A 12149-nucleotide genomic window follows, 5' to 3' on the forward strand; every position below is an offset into this window, starting at 1 on the left:
AACCCTCTAAAATTATCTATGAACCATAATTCATGTGTCTTGAGTGACTGAAAGTAAGCATGCAAAACATACTTCAAAAAGATTTAAATATGCTAGATCTATTCCACAGCCATTTTTGGACCACCGTAACTTAAAACTATTAAAACCCTTATTTGAAAAGGGGGATGGACCAGAAGACAAAAATGAATAGCCTAGTGTAGAAAATGTACTTTATAATCAAGATTAGCCACCTTCATCTTTTCAGCAGTCAAATAATAGTGGTTTAATCAAAGTTGTGATTTCCTTGGTGCTTCTGTGCTTAATCTTCTAACTTGAGACAAGACAACACAGTCCAAAGAATCTTCGCTTCCGTCTTCTTACCAGTGGATATGGAGTCAAGTTTAGGAGGCTGCTATCATCTGTGATGAAAACCCCCACATTTTAACACAAGCATGTACACATATGCAGAGATTACACAGGAAAGAGTTTATATAATTTACGTGTCCTAACAGCACCTACGTGATCATAGAATCATTTGTTGGAGAAGATCTCTAAGATTGAGTCTAACCTCTAACTCATCACCACCACATCAACCAGACCATAGCACTAAGTGCCAGGTCCAGTTCTTTCAACACCTCCACCACCTCCCTGGGCAGTCATTCCAATGCCTGACAACTCTTTATGATGTGATAGTGATGCCATGAAGATTTTTTGCCTTTTCTTTTATACCCGTTACACCTTTGTACAACTTCTGTATTCCTGGTGCTTTTTGCCTACATTCTTGGACTTGTTTGTCAAGCTAAGAGACTAAACATTTTAGAAGCTTCGTAGTCAGGGATCAGTGTGCCCCAGACCCCAAGGTCCTCTCCAGAACACATTCTGTAAACCAAGATAGAACCATCCAGGGGAAGGTTCCTTGGGGAGGGGGGGCTCACTTAAGCCTCTCATTGGGGAATCTTTGATAGATATGCTAATTAGTAAAACCTATAATATTATACCTGATCTTTGGGGGCAGACTTGGTGGGGTGCATTTCGATGCATATGAACTGGACATGTGCACCTAAGGATCCTTAAAATAAATTCCAAGGTAAAATCCCTTTTCCCCTTCTAACTGTGTATGACTCTTGATTTTAAGACCAGGAAAAGGCATCAATAGCTCCCATAGAGCACAGAGCAAATAAATAAATTTTGCATTCGAGAGTCTTACAATGCTGGTTAACAGCATCTCCATAATAATTATGATTACCTGATCCTGGGGCATATCTCAGAGTTTTAAAACTCTGGGATGCTTCCTATCCTGCTGCACAGGGTGTCAGTGATTTTCTGGTCAGTGCTGAAGGGCAGTGTAGACACCAGGCAGCAACGAAGAATTCTGTACACTTTTATCTCTGCTCTGAATTCAAGTTTCTCTGTGCTTCATATCCCCCCAATTTGTCTTTCCATTCCTTATTTCCAGCATGCTCTTTTCTTCTAGACTAGGCGTAGACTTTTTGTCACTCTTCCAGTCTTTACAATGGTCTGTATCACAAGTGATGCCCTTTTTCCTTTCAACATAGTTTTCCATCAAGCCATCCTGCCATGAAATCTTACTTGTATAAAGAATCCAATCACTCTATATTCATCTCTTAGCATATTATGATGAATGCTAGGCTGCTTAGTTACTCGGGATGAGATCTAGGACAAAATCAGCATATTTCATCAGCTGCCACTGCGCAAAGACTGCACCACATTAAGGAACACCCATTATCAAGAAGAATTCAAAAAGAAAAATTATTATCTGTTTAATGCTGTTCTCATGAACAAAGAGAGTGCCTGTAGATGTGAAGTATTTAGCACACAACAAAATGAAAACCCATTGCTAAATACATGCACAGGATGGAGATCTTGCCCACCTGTGCATTTGTATCAGGTGCCTGATAGCTGTCTATGGCAAAAGCAGGCTTGTGGCAGACTCAAAGCAAGTAGCTTTTCTGCAGAGTGAGTGTCAGGTCACAGAAGCTACAAGCCTTGTAGGGGTGAAGCAAACCCATCACTCAGAAGGATCCCTGTCATAGTCTATGCAATTTGCACCTTCATTACCTTTGAGAAAGAAGGACTCCTGACACTGGGAAGTAGTTGTGCTTCTGCCTTCATATCACCGGGAAAAGTTCATTATTTTATGTGTAGATACCCTATCTATAAAATTCCAGAATACCTCATGTGAAACTCAAGAGGCCAAAGATCACATACTAGATTCTGGTTCCACTGAATCAGCAGGGAAGAGATTTTGCCTATATTTTTCTTTTTGTAGTCTCTCTTAAAGAACCCTAGATTTTTTTGTATCTAAAGGAAGGCAAACCCTTTAATTATCTTAATTTTTCTTACATGAAGAAATTCAAAACCTACCTTGATTTTTCAGTGGTAAAGGCATAGTCTCCCTGAGTTTACTTAAAAGGTTTTTCATTTCTCTCATATCTCTGTGGATACAACAGTTTAAAAAGATACAATGGAACAACAGTTGAAGACTGCATGGGGAGTAGCTCACAGTATAGCTTTATATGCTAAAACAGTGGAGCAATAAATACAAAAATCCATTCAGCAAGCATTTGGTTTACATACATGTATCAGAAGATGCATACAAAAAAAAAAGGCAATAAAATTAACAAGGGAGCACTTTTATGACAGTCTGATACTAGCTTTTCCTTGTTCAAATTGATGATCTATTCTGGCACTTGAATATTTCATACTAAAAGCCTTTGGGGGCACAATGTGATCCTAGTGGCAAAACACACAATATGTCTTAAAATTAGTATTAGCTAGTACTAATGTCAACTTCATAGCCCTTATCATCATTTTGTAGCTTGTGCCATGAATGTGTTTCACTGTTCAGCAGAAAATTATAATACATGCAACTAACCCATGGTACTTAACACTACATATTAAATGAAAATTTTAAAAACAAGGCTATCTGTCTCACCTGCCTTAGGAGGACTCTGGCATTAGATTTTCTGAAAGGCAGATGATGGAAAATATGATAATAACACATCATCTCCAAAAGCTAATTATATTTTGATATGTTTTGAAAGAGGCCAGAAGTTTCAAAATGGTTTCTGTTTTACACATTGATGGTAGACCTATAGGCTTGTAATGTCTTAATGCTTTCAGGATTTAAAACCAATACGGTCTTGCTTAATTCATCTACACATAAAATGGTTCTTAGAAATGCAGGAGCACAATTAGTAAAAAATTGCTCTGTTTTATTCTCCACATTATGGCCTCTGTAGGACAGAACTTGGCTTTATGTAAATAAGCATGACAACAATTTAAATCTCTGCAGCAATTTAATATACAAAGCCTCAAAATAGTATTTTTTTCAAAGAAATATTGGCCATCAGTATTACTCTCTAGTAAACAGTTTCATTTTTGTCTTTCAACTGCATAGTTAAGAGGGTAAGAGAACACCATTACAACAGACTTATAGATTACATTCCCCTCCCCTCCTAAAACTTCAGAATTTAAACCTATGGGCAGAACTAACTGAAATGAATTAGATTCTGTGTTTTTGATTTAGGAATGCAGAACTGGAGTCTGGCAGATTTCAGGTACAAAATCAGAAACTCTGTTAAATGTACCAGAAAAGGTAACAGGTTATTTATTTTACTTATACTTTTCATAGGAGTAACACTGGTTGTCAAATTAAAAGACACTACATAAATTCTAGGAAGAAATTTGTTTAGGAATGAAGCGCTACACATACCTTTCAGTGTTTTCAATATCTGTGGAAACCTGCCATAGATGCTGTTGAATATCTGTTGGTGATAATGATGTGTCTTCTAAAATCGGTACTTCGGAACTCTCCTCCACTTTAGTATCTAAGATCTTGGGTGGGCCGCAAGGTTCTTTTCCTTTAAAATATTTAAACAAAACATGTATCCTTATTATTTATTGATTAAAATGGATACTCAAATTATCTAATTCATGCTTTGAACTTGACCTTGCACAATACAAATGGAGAAAAAGACTGCTTAAATGCAAACTCTGAGTAAGAACTGTTCAGAAGCAGAGCAGACCACACCAAGCTACAAACCTGAGAGCTGCCATATATTTCTCTTACCAATTTGAAGGGGTTCAATTAAACTCCACTAGCTCTCATGCAACACAAAATAAAAGCCAGAAGACAAAACAGAACAGAGTAAGTGAGGAAACTACAACATACATTTTGGAAACAACTTCAAAACTTTGACATTAAAGAATACTGCAATCCATGTCTCCTAGTACTACAGTAATACCAAGGGAAAACAAAAGACAAAAATGTGAAATTTTGTACTTTATGATTTAACAACAATATAAAGCTGGCACCACCCACAGCCCAAATGTATTATGTTCTGAATTTCTGTGTTGACACCTACCTAATTCATTCTCACTGTATGGAAATTAAATATAGTATTGAAATTGGAGGGGGGCTTCATGACAGATCTTCCAGGGCTTTTGTGAGGAAGAGAACAGGATAAAGGATTGGATCATGATAGTGGAACACTCAAGAGAGCTAACCCTTGGTAGGATATTTTGGTAATCTTGCAAATCTCCTTTGGATTGCCTGGTAGCTTTCCTTTTCTGTAGTGACAGCTACAATTCTGGCACCAAATACAGAAGAAAATTCACACTGGAGTGCATCCCAGACAAATGTCAACATTCAAACCAGCAGTACAAAAAGATGAGTAGGAAATGTTTTTTTCATTTCACCATTTTTGCAGTTTGAAAAATTTTGACATCAGGACAAATCTGAGTAGTTCCTGTAAGGTTTGACAAAGTACATGAAGAGCAAGACCAGCTAATAGAGCAGTGGTCATTCAGCCCATTTTTGTAGGATGCTAAAATCAAGACTGCAGACCACGGTACACTGCTCTTCCACATCACAAATACATATCCCAGCTATCAGTTAGGTAACCTTGTTTTTTAAATCTAGAAATTCCTGGATCATAAGATAAAGTTTTTGGGCAAGTTCTCCAAACAGTTGCATTCTGGTAAAATATTCCTTTGAAAAAAAGAAAAACAAGTTATTCTTAGCCACCTGTCTCAAACCAGGCTAGGTGTAGCCTATGCTACAGAAGATACTTGCTTAATGTTTTAATACTCTCTAAAGCCAGTAGGAAGCCCACAGTTACCTAACTGTGAATCCTAGAGAGTACATGAATCGACCATAACAAGTTTAGCCTCTATAAAAGAATGTCCTGTATCCTTTCTTTGCTGCTTACTGGCATCCATTGCTAACTTGTGCTTTGCCAAATCCTTCTGTGATCCACTTTAGCCATTGAAATGGTAGAGGATTACCCCAACAAAAGGGAAAATAAAATGTGATGTTTTCTTATGAAGTGGTTTAAGTAAGGTCAGTCAAAAACCCTACAAGTTCAGGAGCAAGTGCCAGAGAAGGAGGATCATACCACTCCTTTTCCAAAAGCAGTGGAAAGGAGGAAGAAGTGAAGGCATTATAAGGGAGGGGAGACATAGAGAAAGAGACCAAGACCTTTCTGGTGGTTACAAACTGTTACGCTGAATGGTGACTCAATTGCTTGTGGAACAGCAGAGTAAGCCTGCTTCACAGATTACATGTTTTACTCTGTATCACCCTGTAGGTGTTCCAGATTTTTCTTGTCCTTAACTGCAGCTTATGCTGTTATTTTAAGGTGATTCATATGGTACAGTTGTCGTTGTTCAGTCATATAAGTTTCCTTATTTTTTCCCATGGCAAGAAGTTCAAAACACAATGTTACTAAAATCTCCACATATTACTTTTTCATTTAAAATGTTTCAGGTAAACCATCCATTTGCCACTGATATCACAAGGTGTTACTGATGAAACAGGGTTTAGAGGATCATTCCATTATTTTAAAGTTTTATGGTGGAACCCTGACCTGACCTTTGGTGACATGCTGTCAGGATGCATCCTTCAGGGATGTGAAAGGTCTTTCAATAGAAACAATAAAAGCATTAGATGAAATAATAGTAAAGGTTCTTTCTCTCAGCTTGAGGACAGAAGCAGAGACCATAATGTTCTTTTTGTTAGCACAAAGACAAGCTCTTGCAGATTTGCCAGAATGAACAACACAGATTTCTTTTCAACTGAAAAAAGCTCTTTACCAGTAATTCTGTTATATTGTGAGCAATTCATGAATCCTTTCTTGAATTTCAGATCATTTGCTCAGTCACTTGAAAGCAGTTAAAGAGTCATCTAATAATACAGGCTTTGCTTGAATAATGTATGATTTAGGCTTAACATTTCTACCCTGGTAAGAGCCTACAGGGAAACAAAAGCTTTTAAATCTTCTCATCCTTACAGTGGCAGGTAAGGCTATCTTCTGTAATAGATACTTCAAAAATGGATATGAACCCTAAATTTTACTTTCAATTTAGTCAGTGGAAAGATTTTCAATAGTTTTAGTTGCAATGATGTATTCTTCCTCTTCTCACCAGCAATTCAGCTTTTTTTAACTTTAAGAAGCAGAAAATGCTTTTAGTATGAAATTAAATCAATTTAGTTAAATAATGCTGAGGATCAAACTTGAGAAAATAATTGAGAAGCTCAGTTAAGCAGTTATAAATCTCTCATTCTTACTTTAATAATAAAAATATCCCTGGCTTTAGCAGTATTCTACAGCCAGATATGAAAAGTACACTACAGGATATTTTAGCATGACAGGAAATTCAAAAATTTCATTACGAGACCTTTATTACAGTTCATTACAGAACGTTGTCTTGTCTTTACCCAGTTTTTCATTGATGAGATACTATCTGGGGAAAGAGTAGTTACAATCAGCACAGATACAGCTCTAATCAGCGTGTGCCATCACTGAGCAATGAGGTTACTAAGTAAACTGGTCAGTAAATTATCAGCATTTCTACATCTTCCTTTCAGTAGGCAGCTAATCAAGTATGAAATGATTAGAGAGATGCATTTTCACGGAAGCAAAATTTCCCTTCCAAACCTAGTATCTGCTTTTATAAAGGTAGGCATCTTTTAAACCGTATTTATCTATTTTTTGCTATGGCAGTGTTTTAGGAATGGCACTTCCCAATTTAGTGCTATCACTGACACTCTCCCAAACCGTAGGCCACTCTCTCTTTCTCCCTCTTCCCCTCCCTTTTTCCTGTTGGGGCAGGATGGAGTTGAGAACTGGAGGCACAAAAAGTGAAGCTCTAAGAACAATTTACTGGAAACAGCAGTGAGTTAAGAAAATGTATAGTAACAGCAACATTATTAATAACATATCTTGCCCAACAAATATATCTAATAACATTACTAAGTTTGCCCACTTGTCTGATTAATGGCAGCCAAAACTTAAGGGAATACTCTTTTTTAAAAAGAATCAGACTTTTTAATGGTGAGGACATTAGTGATACATACCTGATAAGACACACTTCTGTAAGAATTATGATTAACAGAAATAGAGCTCCTTTTTAGTAACTGAAAACCTATTACAGAAATATATAATTTGTTTTACAATTTGGATCTTGTTGTGGTTTAACCTCGGACATCAATTAAGTCCCACAGAGCTGCTCACTTGCTCGCCCCTGGTGGGATGATGGAGACTACTGAAAGGGTGAAAACTCATGGGCTGAGGTACAGGCAGTTTAGTAAGTAAAACGAAAGCCATGCATGCAAGCAAAGCAAAACAAGGAATTTATTCACCATTCCCAATGGGTGTAGGGAGGTGTTCAGCCATCCCGAGAAAACAAGGCTATCTCATGAGTAATGATGACTTGGGAAGACAAATGCCATCACTTTGGATGCCCTCCCCTTCCTTCATCCTCCCCCCTCTCTTTATAGGCTGAGCACGATGCCATACGGTCTGGGATATCCCCTGGGTCAGCTGGGGTCAGCTGTCCTGGTTGTGTGCTCTCCCAACTCCTTGTGCCCCCTCAGCATCCTCACTGTTGGGGTAGGGTGAAGAGCAGAAAAGGCCTTGACCTCATGTGAGTTTAGCAATGACTAAAATATTCCTCTGTTATTAATACTGTTTCCAGTGCAAATCCAAAACTTAGCACCATGATAGCTACTATGAAGAAAATTAACTCCACCCCAGCCAAAACTAGAACAGTGTTTTGTCTTTCATGACCCAAAAGATTGTTCTTTTTCTAAAACTAGCATCTCTCTGTGTGTTTGTGCCAATCAGTACCTTTCCGATGAAACTGCAGTGATCCTAGCAGACATATGGACTTTAGCATTTCTGTTGTGTACATTTCTAAGCAACACTGCAACTGGATGTATAGTCTACAGATTTCAGGATGAATTTCACCATCTTCTGGGCTGGAATAAAAGAGAAGAATATAATTAGGAATGAGATTAGAAGGATGTAAGGGTCATAAAATCCACTTCTTTACTGTTGCAAGCAACCACATCACAATCTGCTTTACAAACTATTAAGATTTTTCTATGATAATGTATTTACAAAGCATTCTTTAGACCTGTAAAACTCTAGGCTTAACACTGCTAAACTTGGGATGTCTTTGGTAAGACTGCATGTCCTCCTGATTGTCTCCTCTGCATGTTTTCAGAAAACAGGTAAATAAGTGATGGAGATATTTTCCCCTCTTTAAAAAAAGCTTTGGATTAGTATTTTCTTTGAGATTGAAGCATTCTTTTGCCATCCAGCCCCAGTTACCCTTGGTCTTGACAAAAATGCAGATTACAGGGCCACTTTAACAGTCCCTGTTCAGGTTACGAATCCTGTATCAAGCAGAATCAACCCTACTTTGAAGACACTCTCATCAGAAACAAGTCAGGTTTAGCCTACTTATTCTATACATTCTGCCTGAATTTGTTTTCCCCCTGTATTTAAATTAGTAGTGATATCAACTGCACTGTCAGGAGAATTGGATGCATGAGACTTTTTTCAGAAAAGTAGTAACAATCTTGAAAACAAAAACTGAAATCCTACACCTCCACTTAATCGCTTAGGACACCAAGAAAATAATTTACCCACACCCAGGAACCAATTCTCATGCCTACTTGTAAAATCAGGGATTAAGTATCACTTTTGTGGGCTGGAATCACAGTAGTGGTAAGCTGGGCAGTCATGAAAAAAAATTATTGTACAAAAAATGAATGCTTAAACAAGAAAAAAGGCTAAAAAAGAAAAAAACCCAAAAGGTTGGAAAAGACTAAAGATTGAAGAGAAATTATGCTGGATTTAGTCAAAAGAGACAAAGGACGATAGGTTCCACCTGCCAAGCCATTACAAAGTGGACATCATCAAAGAGGCAGGAAATTACTGGAGCGTAAATTACAATTGCTGTGGTCTGTTACTACAGGAGCTACACCAAACACATTGTAATAAACCAGCCCTATCCTAGGAGCTTTATTTCTTTTGGCTAGACTATAATATGACCATTTCTCTTAAGCCACATCTACTTTTGTACTTCTGAAGTCTTGATTTGTTGAAAAATTATCATGCACAATACTTTCTGCATTTTATCGTACATACAGAATAAAGCTATGGTGCAGAACAAAAGGGTTCAACCACAATTCTGCTTCCCCCCCGCCACCCCGCAATGTGTGCATCAATTACTGTGGCAGCCCTTTTCTCAATGAGCACACGGTTTTTTTGAAAAAAACTTTGAGAGAAAAAACTTTAGGAGTGTAGAGATCCATTTGGTTTCCATATTTAGTATGCAGGTCCAAAATTTAAGTCTTCAAACTATTGCTTATTTATTATTATTATCATGCAATACCTAAGTCCTGGAGTCCCACCAATATACACACAGGCCCATTCAGTTTCTGCTTAAGTTTCCTAGATGTCTGAAGATTTCTTTGTGACCAAGGTTTCTTCTGTCCTGAAGCCACTGACTTGTCTATTCCACCTGAAGGGGATTCCCCCATACATGTTCTTGTGCAAAGTGGAACCTGCAAAAAATTTAAGCCACCAGAGATGGTAATGATGACCTTTTTCTGCTCAATGATGAGAGCTCTTTTGATAGGGAGACAGAAAGAGAAGTTCTGCTCCTCTTTCTCAGGTAAGTCAAGCCGAATTTGTCTAGCTCTTCTGAAAACTAGGATTATTTAACCACAAGCCTATCCCTGAGAGAAACAGTCACTATGTTGTGACAAGGTAATTTCCTTGTAGCAGATGAGGTAAAACTGAAATATGCCAATTCTACTTTTCTCTGCAGTATTTCTGATGTTAGAAATCCTCAGACCTCTCAAAAGTCATGGCTATTGCAGGACTTTTGTTAGCAATGTTTATTTACAATTTACCACGTTCCTTTGTAGGTGTCACTGACAAAGAGATTTCAGGGTCTGCACACAGGTGTAAGCAAACAGTGTTTTCCTTATACAGCTATTAAATTTCTATGAAACAAACATGGTGAAAACTTTTTAAAAATCATTTTTGCTCTTAGTGACAGAATTAACTGTGCAGACTAGGAAGGCAGCAATTATATAAAAGATGCTTAACTCATGGACCAATACAGATTTATTAGTGGCTTCCTATTTACAAAAGCTGGGAGAGTATTCATAATAATAGGCATTTTAATTGACTTTTTTTGCAGCCATAAATCTATGTGGTTTTTTTGCAAACTGTATTTATGAACAGCATGAGAGTAAGAACTAGAAACATCAATAACATATGCATGTTCTGGCCCATTCTTGTTTTCTCAAGAATATGGAACATATGTAATTGGACTATAGGCAAAATTTTTCACTCATTTGCAAATCCAGAGTAACAGCAGTGGTATCCAAGAAAAATATTGTACAAGGTTTATACAATGAGAATTATTTCCAGCCTGGTACCCTCACTGATTGTCTCGAACTATTTAATTAGTGTTTAATTGCAATAATGACCACAACAATTCCATTAGTTTGCAACCAATTTCCTTCTATGCATGTATATAGGCTTCATTTTCATCCCTGAAAGCCAAATGCTCTGATGTGAATGCGCACAAAGATTTCTTTTATAATCCCTGAATTCTGTGTAGAGGGCTTAACATTTCCTTTTAAAGTGTTATCAGTTTTTCTATTTCTGTGTGTTCAATGCCATACCATGAGAAATGCTTTACTGGGACTAGTATAGACATAAATTTCAGAATGCTGGTTATTATATATTTTTAATTAATTATTTTTATTATGAATTAATATTAAATATTATTTAGTAGTTATATACCAAGATAATATTTATCTACAAGGAAAGTTCATGCAAACTCCTAATATTACCCCCCACGTCAGCTGTTCAGTTAGTCTAGCTGATTTTTTTATGAAGACCATTAAGTTATTCAAGAGAAATCTCATATAACACAATCTTACACAATGCTGTGCTAATGGTGTTTGCAACAGAGCTATTTAATAGCTTATGTGTAGCTGGATATATGAGAGCTAGCACAGCACTGAGCACCCGCCCAAGAGACACAGACCAGCACCTCATTGTTGGCTGTATAAAATGTAGTTACAAAAGTGAAAATGCTGCGTTAGTCCTATACAAAACAGTAGCTTAAGTTACGCAGTTTATCCGGCTGCTATTAAAAGTATAATTTTTTGTAAAAATAAACTTAAGTCTATAAAATCTATAGTAAATCTATTACATTCTCATGGTTTAACTACTGTTAAAGTCGATGGCTTTCTTTCCATAAAATCCTACTTTTTAAAAATCATGTGATGTTGTTCAACTGAGTATGTTTATAAAGCACAGACAAGAAGTGGAATTTACTTTCCTTTGTATTTTCCTAAGATTGAGATTTACAATAAAACCTATAGAGGGAGCTCTTACACCAACCATGTAGTACTCGGTATCTTTAAGAGAGATGAATGCAGTTATTTTGGTAATTATTTCAAAATACATGAATAAACATGATTAAAATGCTCCTCCTTAAATGCAAAGAAAAGAATAAAAATTCCTTAAAATATTTTTTTTTCCTCCAAAATAGCTGACAGATGATTTTATTGTACTGCCAAAGTGTTGGTTACAATTGAGAAACACCTTAAGGTTTTCCTGAATTCTCACAGGTGCCCAGCATTCACAGTTGCACTGAAATTAGTGAAACTTAAGACTACTAAAACTGAAAAATTATTATGGTCTAATTCTCAATTTAACTTAAAAAATTTAGTCACACATTTACAACAGAACAGAATTTATTTGTACTTTCAACAACATTAAAAAACATAAACAGATGTACTACCTCTGGTTAAAAGAGTAGCTAAGCTA

The 12149-nt window shown here is 36.8% G+C and overlaps 1 protein-coding gene across 2 annotated transcripts in view; it reads right to left on the reverse strand.

Moving 5' to 3' along the window:
• Positions 1 to 306: 306 nt before the first annotated feature.
• The window catches only part of RGS7BP (regulator of G protein signaling 7 binding protein), a gene marked incomplete at both ends in the record, with an annotated part of 30750 nt that continues 18907 nt past the window's right edge, over positions 307 to 12149 (reverse strand). The window contains 4 exons of one of the 2 annotated variants that reach the window (XM_082300963.1): positions 307 to 398; positions 2365 to 2435; positions 3716 to 3863; positions 8133 to 8263. In XM_082300963.1, coding sequence (XP_082157089.1) covers positions 307 to 398; positions 2365 to 2435; positions 3716 to 3863; positions 8133 to 8263 — 442 coding nt within the window. Of the gene's footprint in view, positions 399 to 2364; positions 2436 to 3715; positions 3864 to 8132; positions 8264 to 12149 lie in introns of those variants that run through there. The other variant, XM_082300964.1, reaches the window with a different exon arrangement.

Source organism: Coloeus monedula (assembly GCF_965178545.1).
Source record: "Coloeus monedula genome assembly, chromosome: Z".
Lineage (NCBI taxonomy): Eukaryota > Metazoa > Chordata > Aves > Passeriformes > Corvidae > Coloeus > Coloeus monedula.